Below are 15,775 nucleotides of genomic sequence, written 5' to 3' on the forward strand. Positions count from 1 at the left end.
CGGGGACACTGTCATGCAGAGACAGAAAGAAAAAAACTGTTAGGAGAGTACAGAATCGTCTAAATTTGACTTTTATAGCCAAAATCTAAACAGTCCCTGACAGCTGCAAGCTTTGACATCATTTTCTAAATGTGGACATGAATATTGTAAGTGCAAATCAGTGTAAATCCATGGGCTGATACAATTATGCCATAAAAATGTGTAATTTTAGAGTTATTAAATGGGAAATGAGAGAGATGGCCAATTAGGAGGAGCTGGAGCAGAATATGTGTGATATTGCACAGTCCAGTACCTTAGTAAACGGACTCATGGAAAGTGGGTGCAGAATTGGTCTACCAATATAGCAGTGGTAACCAAACCTGTTCCTGGAAATCTACTATCCAGTAGGTTTTCACTCCAACCCTGACAAAGCACACCTCCTTCAATAGCTAAAGATCAGCACTGAGCTGTTAATTAGCAGAGTCAGACATGTCAAATTAGGGTTGAAATGAGAACCAACAGAATGGGATGGGAACAGGGTTGTTTACCACTGCACTATATTGTAGAATTGGCAGGTGTTCTCCTGCAGTGAGCAGGTCTGTACTATGGACAGCTCTCAGTATAGCAATGTCTCTCAGCATGTCCTGCTCAGGGAGGTCCCTATTGTGGGTGGTCAGTCTCTCCTCATCATACTGTTCATGCCTCATACCCCACTTTTAGCCAGCCCTAGTCCTGGCTCCATGCTCTCAAACTGCCTTCATGTCCTGTTTCAGACTGCAGAAAACTGCTGTTCAGAAAGTTCTGGAAAAGTTACGGATCTGTAAGCAAAGTACCAGCAGCAATGTGTTACCACGAGATATACTATAATAAATTTGTGTCTGGCACAAATCACACTTTAGGCAAGGCAGTATTTTCTAACAGAAGTAAGCATAAATTACATGAAACATCTTTGCTGACACTGACTACGTGCAACCACATTAACAAGGCTTCACGATGAAGAAAAAAGTAGTTTTCAGTTCTAATATGGATTCAAGGGCCCTGTTGTTTGGATACAGAAAAATGATACCTTCTTAAATATTGCAAATACCCTCCTTTCAACCCTACCCAAATATTTATGCCCTTCAAAGATGTTAACAGTGACAGTGACACTTGCATGATTGCATCTTTTCCTAATTCTAACTCTACCAGTGATTGCATAGCATATGAAATGCACTTTTATAAGAGGTTTTGGCTAAAAGTACCTGCCAAATTACTAAATTGTAAATTTTAACATTCATTACTGAAAGATAGTTTTCCTGCTGGTGAACTTAACGTGTATTGGTAGAAAATGATTATTACACAAGATGACCTTGTTGCAAAAACAGACAGAAACTCATACAGTATTGCTGTTCAACATACAACGAGCTGCCTAACAGAATCTCCTCACTCTGATACAATTATATTTGTGTTCACTTGACTAGCTGGAAACATTGCCCTACAAGGGCAATGGAGTGTGCATGGAGAGTTATCCGAGATATGGGAGGGAAAGTACAATGATGTTTAAAGGCTTGCTTGTTAAGCTACAGCATCCACTTAAGATTCCAAGAGAACACTGAAACGATACAGAGAGAATTAAGATGCAATGGGCCGTAATACTTCTGTCCTATCTATTAAGTGCTGCTAGTAAACCCAATGTCTTGAAATTACATCATCTTTCTATGCAATGAATTGGAAATACAGTGTGTGGCTAATTGAATGAAAATAATGAACTTCAAAAGATATACTGGATGCTTTATGTACCTATGGTCTTGAAGCATAAACATTTATCTGATCACAGAATGATCTTTATTTGAATAATTGTGACATTCCTATTAGCTAGCTAGCTTATGTAGATACAATACGTTCCATACAGTTCTGTGGCTATAATACGGTACCACAGCTGGGTTTTGCCAATGTTTCTGTGCAGACATCATGCAGAACTGTCAAATCAAGCTCATGCATGAAGCTCAAAGTAAATCTAGGGCTGCTGGGCGGCTCATCCTATTAAGAAACTGCTTCCATGCGTGGATGGGTCTCATGATCTGCTATAAAATCTGGAGCGTGCCAGTGGCGACTGTGGCCAGTAGCCCGGAAGGGGCCGTCGAGAGAAGAGAAGCAGCAGCTTGCATTGCATGTTTCTGAGGAGTACATGTACTCGACTGCTCTCCCTGAATTGAACTGACACATGAGTGTGCAGCCCAAACACGCACCTGTGGAGAAAATGTGTGCCAATTTCTTTTTCTAAAGCAAAAAAAAAAATGCCTTAGAAATCTCTGACACAGTCAGTGGGACACAGGGAACCACTTATTTGTAAAATCCGTATAAAAATTTGTTTTTGTTTACATTAAAAAACTTTTTTAAATCCTGCTTTTTTGAGAGGACAAAACAAGACAATACTCAAAGGATTCCAAAAATAAACAGTTTAAATATAGAAATATAAAATCTTACAGCTATGCAGGTAAATCTAAATTAGCCAATTCAGTTGTTTACTGCCCTCTTGTACAACTGTCTAGGGAGACCTAAGCTTATGACTGGCCGCTAGAATTGATGCTTACAGCTATATTTTTACATTTTGCTTAGCTCCTTTTTTGGTAAGTAAGCTTGCCTGGCTTGTAAGTTGAGTCAGCATGCTGCCTCCTTAGCCAGATATGGAATAATATTATGCAGAAATATTGATTCAAGACCATTTTGAATTGACAGAAAATCTGATAATGGTATCAGGGGAAGTTTCCTCCGATGAAATGTTAATACAGCTCCATCTCTAGTGGATTGTCCCAGTCTCAAGGAGGACATCAGGTTCCACGTGTCCTGTCCAGGCCACTGCAGGCGTGACCTGAGGTGACAGTGAGACCAAAGTCCTTCCAAACTCTCTGAAATGTGACTGTGAGACCAAGGTCCTTCCAAGGTGTCTGAAGTGTGACTGTGGGACCAAAGTCCTTCCAAGCTGTCTGAAATGTGACTGTATGACTAAGCTCCTTCAAAACTGTCTGAAATGTAGCTGAGAGGCTGAGGTCCTTCAAAGGGGTCACACACACACAAACACACATACACATGCACACACACACGCGCGCACACACACACACACACACACACACACGCATGCGCACACACACACACACACACACACACGCACACACAGATTTCATATTGTCTCCAGCTGATAATGGGCATGGCCCAGATGCACAGCATGTTCCATCACCAACAGAACGGCAATTTGAAGCAACAGCTGCAACATATGGCCATTATCTGCGTTTTTCCATTTACAGCAGATTTATAATGAAAGAAATGGTTCTGACGGCTAGAGGTCAGGCCACCTAGATAACTTGTTTCTTTACAGTACTTCTGCATTTCATTACAAAATTAAATGAGTAGATGCCTCATCACACTAATACCATTCAGAGAAAAACTGACATATTAAGCTAAACCAAGTTCAGCAGAAAGACACAACTATATGCTTTTCATAATAAATTGTGCACCCAAGTGTAAGGAGTAGGCTTAAATATTTCTCAGTCCTGTTTCTCAGCATACATTCTTCCAACTGTGGCCTCATTTGGAATAACAGGTATCAATTAAACCTGCAACCATATGACTAAAGGATTATTAACTCGATTGATAATGATTCCATCTATTTAAAACCTGCTCCTTAAAAAGTTAATAAAGATATCTTCAGACATATCTAGCATATACCCTCTATACTAATGCTTGTGTCAGCCCCTCCCCCATCACCACATACTTGGAATACTTTGATGATACAGCCTTTCTCGCACCCCAACATGACAATACCTCTATTACGGCTTGCCAGCACACCATATCCTATTTTTCATAACGGTACACAAACAACTACTTACTGCTGAATGTAAAAAAAAAAACTAAAGAACTACTCATTGGTACTCTATTGGTACTGCAGCTGCATAGCCCATAACCGCACATCCATAAACAGTGAGACAGTGCAACGCAGTCAGACTGAGTTGATGATATGAACTGAATAATAGATCAGTCTGGACTGGGAGCGTGTGTTGATTGGCACCATGTGGGTGGTTGATGAAAATTCAGAAGTGGATTAGTCATGGTTGACAGCACATCATGCCCAAGACTGTTGACTATAGACAGGAAGTTATTTAGGAAAATATGCGAATTCATTAAGTATGTTGCAAAATATAGGCTAGTGGCCAATTTGTAATATCTGACACTTGGCATCTCTGGTCCAGGTGAGTCCCAATGATCGGGACACTGCAATTCAGTCTAAAAAGAATACCCTTAAAACTAAGAATATTCAGACAAGCATTAGAACCATAAACATAATTTAATTATTGGTTCATGCTTTTTGTTAAAGTTTCAGAAATACTCCAAGTGAAATGGAAAAAATACTTGGATTGCGATGTGTTTATAGACGGTTTAACCTGAAACCTCACGTAAGGGCATTACATTGCCCTAAACAAATATCTAAAGGATGGCACAAGCATTTCAAATACACTGAGTCTTAACATCCATAAAAGAACAGCCGTTAATTTTCTCCTACTAGAGCAATTCAGTATTAGTGACACACTGAATACAAGACAATTCATACAGTGATAATAATTCATTCTTACTTCACCACGCTATTAAACTCCATGTACAAATGTTAACTGCCCACCTTTTGTTTGACGTGACTGAATACACCAGAATGTAGCCGTTGATGTCTATGGAGTATGTCTGGGGGAAAATTGAGTATTCGTCCTGGAAAAAAGAATGAGAGCAGGTCTTTAAAGGGATCAAACACAAATATGCTCTGACTGAACGGGAATGACTAGCAGTGAGGGGGAGCAGTGCAGTGTAATGGGTAAGGAGCTGGGCTTGCAACCTAAAGGTCATAAATTTGATTCCCGGCTTGGACATTGCCGTTGTACCCCTAAGCAATGTACTTAACCTGCATTGCTTCAAGTATATATATCCAGCTGTATAAATGGATGCAATGTAAATGCTATGTATAAAAAAACAGAGCATGTCTGTCAGGAAAAGTCATATGGGATAAAAAAAAAGGCAATGCAATATCGTGTAGGATACACAATATCAATTATGACACAACAGAATGATGTTGTAATAGGAGGAAATACTACTTAATTCAATGACAACTTACCTGCCCTGCTGTGTCTACTAACTGCAGATGGTACTCCTGTCCATTTACTGTGATCATTTTTGTAAATGCTGTGAAGGAGAGCAAAGAGAGTGAGGAACCAGCCAAAATAAATCTGCATCCCAGACACAACAATGTCCACTTAAGCTGTCAACATTCCAAACCATCCCCACATACAGTACTACTTCCCTTACTGGGAAATGAAACAATCTGTAGCAGTCCGTCCACTGGAGAGACGGATTGGCCCCGGCTGCGCCGGCTGGTGGAGAGAGCACACGCACCTGGGCTGCGTTAGCTAATCAGCTCAGGTGCTTAAATGTGTGCTGCTCTCCACAGTTCGGGGCAAAGGCCGGGCGCTAACACTGAGAGCGCAGTTATGATTTTCATTTGCTTTTTATTTTGAGCACGAAAGACCGAGAAAGAAATCCTCAGCTGGGATGCTGGAGGAGCTGGACTTGGCCGGGAAGGCGGGTCAGCTACAGAGCAGGCGAACTGAAATGTTGCTGCTCTGTTTACTTTCTTGGTCTTTCTTGGTCTGTGCTCAAAATAAAACAAAACGAAAATCATAACTGCGCTCTCGGTGTTAGCGTCCAGCCTCTGCCCCAAACTGTGGAGAGCAGCACACCTTTAAGCACCTGGGCTGATTTGCTAACGCAGCCCAGGTGCGTGTGCCCTCTCCTCCCGCCGGCGCAGCCGAGACCAACCTGCCTCTCCGGCGGACGGACTGCTACACAATCATTACTGCTAGTAATTTGGTTTGAACCATAATGCAACCCATATTTCTTTCTTTTACATCATACATTCAAACTCAGGATCAGGCAAGGATTCCTTCAGCTACTGGTCTCAATTCTTCTAAATTCTACAGGCAACCTACACAGAATATAAATTAAGTGACGCAGGCCAGTTGGAAAAATAAATGACTCAATAAGAGCCACCCATGAATCATTATTCCAAAAAGCTCTCCGAGGGCAAACAACATCTTTCAAAGCAAACATTTACAAGTAAAATAAGAGCAGAAAGCTTTTGGCTTTAAATCAGATCAATCAAAAGTTTAATTAAATCAATTTGGAATATCTTGATTCTTATAGATAGGGAGATTTGCAAGAAAAAAAAAAAAGAAATGAATAGATACTCTTTCACAATGCGCCATGAGAGCCCATTTCGTATTTTTTTTTGGAAACTATGTTCCACAAAATCAGAACCCTGTCTTCATGAGATTGTCATTTGTCAGAAGCAGCACCTGTCCACTGGTTTATTAGCAAAGCACATCCCCGAAGTTATGCCACGTCAGAGTGAGAAGTTACGTAGGCTCATATTATGGGCTTGACCAGTGAGGCTGGTAATACAATACCCCAGGTATCCTAACTTGGGAGAGATGCAGGTCTCGGCATCTGTCATAAATCAATAACCCTGCAGTTATCCACAGAAAATGATTTCAATAAAACAGTTTGTGTTCGTATTTTTGCAGTTCCTCCATTTTTACCGCTGGCTAACAACAGAAGGATACCAGCTTTCTAAATAGCTAGTAGTCTGGAACCAGACCACGGAATGGTAGGCCTATAAGAACAGTTCTTTGAAGCAGATGCATGACTTCAACATAACAAGTGCACTGGGTAAACGGTACATTGTCAATATAACCCAAAACAAATACTGAATCCGCCGTTGTAATTCAGTCTCCTAACAACAGAGCAATGCACTTTCGCACTTAAAATAATAATGAATTTACCCGAGCACTTTCTCCACATTATTCCGGCAGCTTAAACAACCTGGCACATCACAGTGGGAGAGGAGCTCTCAGAAGCTAAAGAATGATGCGTCACTCCATTGCTCATACCGTGGCACAAGAAATACAGTTGGAGCCGACGAGGCCACGCTTTAAGGAGACCGACAGCTGAAAGCACAGACAATTGGGACCATGGCAGATGAATGGCAAAGAAATGTTTTGCAAATTCCAACAAAAAAGATGAATTAAAATAGAGGCTGCTGGCTGAATGGTTGATTTTAAAAAGAGGAGAGGAATAACATGTTCATCGCTTTTCATGTAATTTCAAGTTTTTAAGATATTCATTTCATAAATAAATTATTGTAAATAAATTCTGCAGATGAATGCAGCTCTGGGCAGTATAGATTCTGAGCACCAAAAAGCAAAACAGAGAATCACTGCACAATGAATGAATCACTTCTTTATTAGTGACGATCTACAGTATGAAAATCAAGGATTTGGTCTGTATGAATGAATGACTACCCAACTTGGAAGGGTAAAAACTGGGATCTATCAAGTGCCCCTGTATGCCGGTTTGCTGCAATACCTGGAATAATATCTGTGATATTTTACACATTGCTGTGTTCTTCATAATTAAGCCATACTTTAGTGAAGTATGATGCACATCTAACCACAATAACCAGCGCTGCAAGTATAATATTTACTCTTATGGAGAGGAACTGTGGTGAAACCATACCTGTACAAAAGTCCATGAATATGAAATCAATTTTTCTACCCACAGGCTAACTTGGAGCAGGAAATTATGGGCGCATAGGCTAGTTACATCTAATATCTGCAGAAGCTTTCAGCATTAGATAATGAGAGAGGAAAAATGCCCGCAGTTATCCATAGGCATATTCTACTATGCTTAAGTTTGGGTCAAACAAAAGGCACACAGGAGTACTCAGTCCATATACTCTAAGCAGCAGGGCAGCATAATGGTTGAGGACCTAGGCTTGCAACTCAAAGGTTGTGGGATTGATTCCTGGCTGAGAAGCTGCCATTATACCCTTGAGCAAGGTATGCAACCTGAACCGCTTCAGTACATATCCAGGTACATTACATATAATAGGCCTTTTGCGCTTTGTGAAGACGAACGACACAATTTTCCTGAATCCAAATTGGTACGCCATATTACAGGTGCACCGATCATTAGTTTTTATGGCCAATTCCGGTTGCCGATTTTTTAAAGTCAAATCAGCCGATTCTATTCTGTTAAGCAATTTTTTTTTTTTTTAAACATTTATTTTTTATTTTTAAAGCAACAGATAACAATTCTTTATTTGCTGTATAGGTTACCAATGCATTCAGATACTTTAATTATTATTATTAGAATTATTATTAACAGCATTATTGCTGTATTGTTGCTGTGGCCACACAGCGAAAGAGTTCTGATTCAATATGGCTAAATCTTCTCAACTGCTTCCAGAAAAGTGCATTTTGATGGCTTCACACCATGATCTTACTCACCTGATGGTTGACTATATTTATTTGAACCAGAGTACACAGACAAAGAGCAAAATTAAATTTGTGTGAGCACAGAATAGTTTACCTTAGTCAATTCAGCAAGTTCAGATGGAATTATTTTGAATTTAGACAAAAAATTTCAACATTCACATTCATTTTCACTTCCCAATAACAGGTTTAGATAAACTGGATTTGCATGAAGATTCATAGAACCTGTAGCATATCTTGGTATTGCCCATACATGCTGTGGTGAAGCTACTGGCATAGAGAAAAAACATGTCTAACAAGCCAGAACTTGACAATGAAACAGTTTGTATCATATCATGAAATAGTATTAGAACCGATAGAACTGATAAATATTTGACAAAAATAAGACCCAGGTTGAAAAAAGAGACCTTTAATGTCTGCTTCACACACTAAACTTTGTATTGTTCCCAGACGGCTGACATTTTGGGAAAGATAGCTGCAGCAGCATTCCAATGCAGCTTGGCTTACACTGGCCTACTTTTTTTTTGGTCCATGCCGCATATGTTATGTTATGTTACCATATCATATCTGGATTTTGTCCCACAATATCAGCACAGAAAGCTGTCTGAAATCTTAATTTCAGAGTGTTCTATGCAGTGGCCTTACATCTATGTCAGCATTTCTAATTCATTCATTACAACACCTGGGAAATTCCATTCACATTTTGAGACATAAAACGTAAATTGAGACACGAGAAAATTACCACACGTCTAGGAAGTTCATTTGGTGTATAGCGTTTGAGGCAATAACAGTTGACTATTTTCATTTACTTTGTACTTGACTAATTTGAACATATATTGCTCTTGTTCTTTTTTTCCAATTTGGAAGGCACGATCATGATGGCAGGCCTGTTGCATCACTGTGTCATCATCAGTTCATTTTGGAGGGAACAGCAGTGCGTGAAGTCTTCTACCACTGCCTAATCCTCTGCAGCTGCTGTGTTAGAATGTCGGTACAGACGAGGCGGCTGCCTGACTGGGGGAGTAAGTGCTTCTCAGTAAGGTACCGATGTTCCACTGCTCTGGACAATGATGATTCCAACTATGCGTGGGAATCTGTGGGATGTGCCTCTGGGGTGCGGATGCACACACAAATACTTTACAAGCAGGGATCTCAAACTCAAATCCAGGAGGGCCACAGCGTCTTCTGGTTTTGTGGTGTATTCCTGTGCTTAGGGCACTAATTGGATAAAATTATGCCCATAATAATTTAAATCATTGATTGGCTACAGAGTCTCTAGGGCTTGTTTCCAAGGCCTAAATGATCTGCCGATTGAAAGGAAATCACAAAAACCGGCAGACTGTGGCCCTCCAGGACTGGAGTTTGAGTCCCCTGTCTTACAGTGTTCATTTGTACAACACATACAGGTCCACAGTAGCATTTGACAAAAACTAGCTTTTCAAATGACTGACTACCTCAGCAGTAGGTTTAGAGGTATTCCTACAGTTCACTGGATCCGGTATACCAGCTGATCGTGTGAGCGCTGGTCACATGAGCACTGACAGTCTAAAAAAACGTTTTGTAAAAGTATTGGAAAAGTGGAAGAGTTTGGGAAGAGGCATCCTAAAGGATAAGGGTTCATGGAAAATCAGAAGCCCTGTTTGTCTCCAGCTCCCATTAGATTAATTGGACACAGAGGATTTGCAAGGTTCAGAAGGTGTCTCATTAACTTCTCCTCTGGCCAGCTGGGCTGATAGGAAGTTCAGGCGGTGCTTAAAACTGATTTTAATTAAGTTTCTGCACGATTGGCCTCGCAAGAACAACTGCCACAGCCAAGAAACCGACAGCAACATAAAAAAACAAGAAGAAACAGGACAGTTCATAAGGAACTACACTTCCTAATAGTTTCATTTGAAAAAGAATTAGAGAAATGGTGTATTCAACATCTACAAAGAGTTCATGGATCATGTGACCTGCTTTGCTTGGCCCACATGAGCAAGGCTGCTCATTGCATGGGATCACTTTTTGCATGGCCTTAATGCAGCATATGATAATTTGCTACTGAAAGATCATTAGTCATCCTCAATGGTCCACTGTACAGTTGACCGCTTATACAGGCCTAGATGCATTCATTTTTATGAGCTGCATTCATCTACTTCTTCTCTCAACTGCTTATTCCTGGTCAGGTTCATGGGGGGCTGGAGCCTATCCCAGCATGTAGTGGGCTGGAGGCAGGAATACACCCTGGACAGCTCGCCAATCCATCACAGGGCCCACACACCATTCACTCACACGTTCATACCTATGGCCAATTTAGAGTCTCCAATTGGCCTACCGCATATCTTTGGACTGGGTGAAAGATGGAGCACCTGGCGAAAACCCACACGGACAGAGGGAGAACATGCTCCACATGAAAAGGCCCTCGATCAGGATGCAAACTCTACCTCCTAGCTGTGAGGCAACAGTGCTATTCACTGCACCACTGTGCTGCATCCGGCTTCTCAAATATAATTCATAAATATAATCCAAGAGCTGCCATTTTTTCCCTAAAATAAATACTAGTTATTATAAGTCTAGTATATGTTTTTCTTAATCAATCATTGACATTTGCATCATTGCTAACACCTTCACAAGTGTTTGAGCTGTGATATTCACCTTCATTGGCTACTTGCAATGTATGACTGTCTGCTCACCAAATGCATAGATAAAATGGCATTATTATAAAACACTGCAGTCTGGACCTATAATGAGTCCTGCATTAGTGTTAAAATTCTCATGTACAACAGAGAAATACACAAGCATATCACAATATAATAAAGAATTGCACAAAATTTGATAGGCATACTTTAGTTTAAATAAATCATCCCTTCTTTGGAAAGAGCTCTTTTCAGTTGCCAATTATATAATTTAACAACAAACTACATTTCACAAAGTATAACTAATTTAGAGTTCTGCCACCTCACAAGTCTCACAAGTTTCAACGCGCAGCCCAATCTGAGAAAATGTCACCTCAGGTAACCTTGTAGCTAAGCATTCAGTGATGCATCTTGTTATTTTTTTTCTTCTTTTTAACAGTGTAGGAGCAGACACTGTTTAATTAATGAACCAACAACCGTTCTGGCAACCGCTAAGTGGCTGTATGAATAGGCTTGTGTCCATTTTCAGAGAGCTGTGAAGGACGTGGAGAGGGGGAGGGAAGCTTCCTCGGCAGTGTCGACTACGGTTAGCAACGCTGCCGTTTCAGTGTACTCCAGCGAGATGCGGCTTCTATTTATAGCCAGAAGAGACTGCGGGGTGCTGCGGAGGACAGGAAACAATGGAGGCTTCGATGTACTTGAATATTTTTTATTTCTTTATTTAACCAGGGCGGTCACATAGGTATTGACGTCTCTTTTGCAGGTGAGCCCTGGAGCTCACTTGGAGGAAATATGAGTGCCCACACAAGCACGGAGAGAACATGCAAACTCCACACAGGGAGGATCCAACCGGCTGGACCGGAACCGGGAACCTATTTCTTGCAAGGCAACAGAGCTAATCACCACACTACCATGCTACCCACCCCAGTCAGAGACATAGGGCAAAACCCTTATAATTACCAAAATCAACTGCTTGGAGCATCATTAAGAAGAAAAAGCTCAGTTATCGTAAAGGGCCTGGAACTGTGTTCGATGTTCAGGGTGCGCCCTCTCTAAACGCCCCCCACCCCACCCCCACCCCCGTGTCCTGTTCTCACATTTCAACCTCACTGCTGTTTAATGCTCAAGTGCTGATATTGTTTTCAGCTGTGTAATGCACACTCAAACTGAAATTTCCGACAATGTCTAGAAATGTTTTTAGCTGTTAACCTCAAGAAAAAAATAGGTTTATACACACGTGCACACACATGCACCATGACCTTAGTATCCGCAGTCGATCAGGCATATGCATCATTTCTTAATGAAGTAAAGACCAATTTGCTTAACTTACATCTAATGCTGGCTTTTTTATACTAATTAAAATATGTAGCTAATTCAAGTAAAAATGAAGAAACAAAAAACAAAAGAGAAGAATTCATGTAATTTCTCTCACCATTTCTCTTGATGAGGTTAATGGTTGTGGGGTTCTCTGCTTCACACAGCATCAAAGAAGCATGGCTATGCTAATCATATCACAAACTCTTAGAGGCTTGTCTATGAGTGTGGCCAGTTTTATTAATTTCCGTTTCGCCAAGTATTGCTGAGGTGTTTCATTTTAATGTAGTAATGGATGTGGGTAGCGTGATTTCCACATTTAAGCTTTGCACAACCGGCCTTTGACTGTGTAGTAATAATAAATGATTGCTGTTCAATTTAACCTGGTGAAGTTAATCTTGGGATTAATATGGAAATGTAAACTAATGGTAAATGAGAAAAGGACAATATGTTTAAGCATTGTCTTTGAAGCTAATTCTTTCCAGTGTGTCTAGATCACCCCATTTGGTGGGTAATTACTGTTGCCCATTCACTGAAAATTCCATTCTTAATGGGCGGAATTCCTCCCTGGAGCGCACTTAACAGAAAGAGCAATCCAAAATGTTCAATTAAAAACCCACAGTTGAACTTTTTAATTCCTGATTAAGATAGCTTCATTTTCAAAGTCTGGAATTTACATTTTCCAGATAATGGCAGAGGTTCGATGGTCACAGCTGGCTTTGTCACATGGTAGCAACACTTTGCCTGGAAATGAGGATATCACTCCATGGACTTAACAATCAGGCACTCATTTCCACACAACATCATGACCTATGTCAAAGCAGTAGCCGGTCATTTCTATCAAGTGGGTGGGTTATTAAATAACCAAGCTGTGCATCTTCAAACAATATTCCCACTCTCACTGGAAAGAGCATCATAGGATGGGAACTTGAATCATTTCATAATGCGTAGTATAGCTTGATACATCTTGGAAAAACTTTATCAAAAAAAGTTACCGTTTCAGACCTTGGGAAAGCCAGTTTCTGCCATAAATCAAAATACAGCACTACCTGGGCATGTATTTCATTCCCTATGGGGTAAGGGTATTTATATGACTGCTATTATTTCTTCTTGGTCCTTGTACTTGTTTCTTAAGGAGGAATAGGAATATGAGAGGAGTCTCTTACAAAGGCTGATTTATTAGTCTTTCTCTGCAGGTTATTGGTAATCGGTAATTAGTACAGTGAGTCCCATGATGTTTGGGACAAAGACATGTTGGCGTCTCTACTCTGAAATTTTAGACATAGCCTCTCCATTTCATGGCACCATAACCTTTGGGACAAATGGCTGCACAGGAATTTCTGATAAGGTGTGTTCAATTGCTTCCTTAGTGCAGGTATCAGACAGCTTTCAGTAGGCTATCTAGTCTTGATTCTAGGCTATTGATTGCCTTTGGAGTCTGTTATTGGTGTTCATCAACATGAGGACTGAGAAATAGGGGGAAAAACAATCAGAGACATAGGCCAAACCTAAATATTTACCAAAATCAGCTTGGAGCATCATTAAAAAGAAAGATCTCAGTAATTGTAAAGGGCCTGGTAGGCCAAGGAAGCCCTCTCTGCAGAGTACAGAGCCAAAAGAAAAAAAATAAGTTTCTGTATCAAACATTATGGAGCTCACTGTACCTTTCATTTAGACTACATTACACTTTCAGTTAACATTCTTCATTTCAGATACTCTTTTAATTAGGAAGCCTACAAACAATTATCTTGGATAATAAGAAATGATTTAGTTCATTCTTGATTTTGGTGTACAAATAATCAATGATGTACAAATAATCAATAGTAAAAGGAGCAGCTGGATTTCAAATTTGACTACAGATAAAACAGTGATTCCAGTAATTCAGTCATATGAGTCCCTCACAGGTTACTGTATATTGCCAATAATGCTTGACAGAAACCCAGGATAGAGAATAACATCCACAACTGCCCTCATTTTGGTTACTATGACAGCATATATTCACTGTAGTGTTCATATTAACATTTGCCTCTCAGTCAGTATTCATTTTCTAAACAACAAAAGAACAGAATAGTTTCACACTTTGACTTGCAGTCAGATTTCCATTGAAGACTGCTCCATTTGAGAATGAAATCACATAAATGACTCCTTTTGTGGGTACTCAATCTGAAGCCTCTTAAGAAGCCATTGTAAAAACAGATTTGATTTAGGCTACTGTTCACTTGCTAGGCAGCTGTCCTTGCCCATAGCTCAGATTTACACATTAGGTGTATCCAGAGCCAGCTGCATTGGTACATTGATATTTAAGTGGTTACAGCTAGCACCTTGCTCAGGGACAGTGGCCTGCCTGAGATTCCTTGAGAGGAAAAACCAGCCATTTTGAGTAATACTGTGATTCTGAAATCACTGTGCCACACAGCCAGAAGCTATTTGCAAAACCTTTCCTGTAAAATTTCAACACGCAGAGGGGGCAAATTTGATCTGTTGTGTATGTATTTATTACATGTCACTGATATTTTGAAAAACCATTCATGTACTGCATTTTAAATGCATTTGGAGGAGATGCAAATCGACCGCAAGCTCCCAGCAACACGACATCAATCCTTTTTAATGACGAGGCACTTCCTGAGGCGAGACTTAATGTCACAAAAGTCACAAAGCGGCTGCTCTTTTTCCAGCGCATTTACACAGCGTATTAAATCAAACGTTAGGCACAATAAGCTTCGCAGCTTAACCCGGCTTAAAACCCCCAGCCAAAGCCAGCCAAAGCTGAAAGCACCAAGGAAAAACTCCCAAGGTAGGCAAAAAGGAAGAATCCTCTGGAGGAACCAGCTCCTGGGTGAGCCCATCCTCCTCTGGCCAATCCAAGTGTGGGCTCTGGGTGATCAATATGGTCAGTAGCAGCATTTCTCTAAACAGTCCAGACCAGTGCGAGACCAGCATGTGTGTGCAGGGAACTGTAAAGGGTGCTGGATATGGTAGACCTGGGGTGGAAAGGAGGGGTTCGGTGGGGGTTTCTAACTGAATTTTCCCAAGATGTCATATGGATGAAAGTGCTGCTCTACTCTTCCACAAAGACATCCGAAGGGATTTGAGACGTACCTTTGAATGCTGTGTAAGTTTTTACTACCAACCTGTGCTCTTACAGTAGCGTAACTAATTGTGTAAATGAGAGTTGTTGAAGGACCCCAGATGATGAAGTTATCACCCTGAAAATGATTCAGTTTTAGACACACGTGGACAGCTGTGTGATGGCATGTCCCTTTTCATCAGCCCTAAGTCTGAAAAGACTTCTGTGCGGCATACAGTACTCGGCTCCTCACAAGCAATATTGCTTACAAGCAAACCTGTACCTACTAAAGGTAGCTAGCTCCTACACTCACCTATTATCTTAGTTTGAAAAATTATGAATCCTGATAATTGTCGTTTTCTAACTATTAGAAAACACCAGAGAAATGACCAACCTCAAAAATTTAAAATTAAGTTCTGTGGAAATTTGTATTAAAAAAAAAACTGAAAATG

At 40.5% G+C, this 15,775-nt stretch overlaps 1 protein-coding gene across 1 annotated transcript in view; it reads right to left on the reverse strand.

Annotated features, from left to right (window-relative positions):
* rheb (Ras homolog, mTORC1 binding) overlaps positions 1-15,775 on the reverse strand; it is a 42,888-nt gene that overhangs the window by 9,412 nt on the left and 17,701 nt on the right. Inside the window, exons 3-4 of the mRNA XM_064331094.1 lie at positions 5,114-5,181; positions 4,631-4,713 (exon numbers count right to left, since the gene is read on the reverse strand). Coding sequence (XP_064187164.1) covers positions 4,631-4,713; positions 5,114-5,181 — 151 coding nt within the window. The remainder of the gene's footprint in view (positions 1-4,630; positions 4,714-5,113; positions 5,182-15,775) is intronic.

This window comes from Anguilla rostrata, chromosome 4 (genome assembly GCF_018555375.3).
Source record: "Anguilla rostrata isolate EN2019 chromosome 4, ASM1855537v3, whole genome shotgun sequence".
NCBI lineage: Eukaryota > Metazoa > Chordata > Actinopteri > Anguilliformes > Anguillidae > Anguilla > Anguilla rostrata.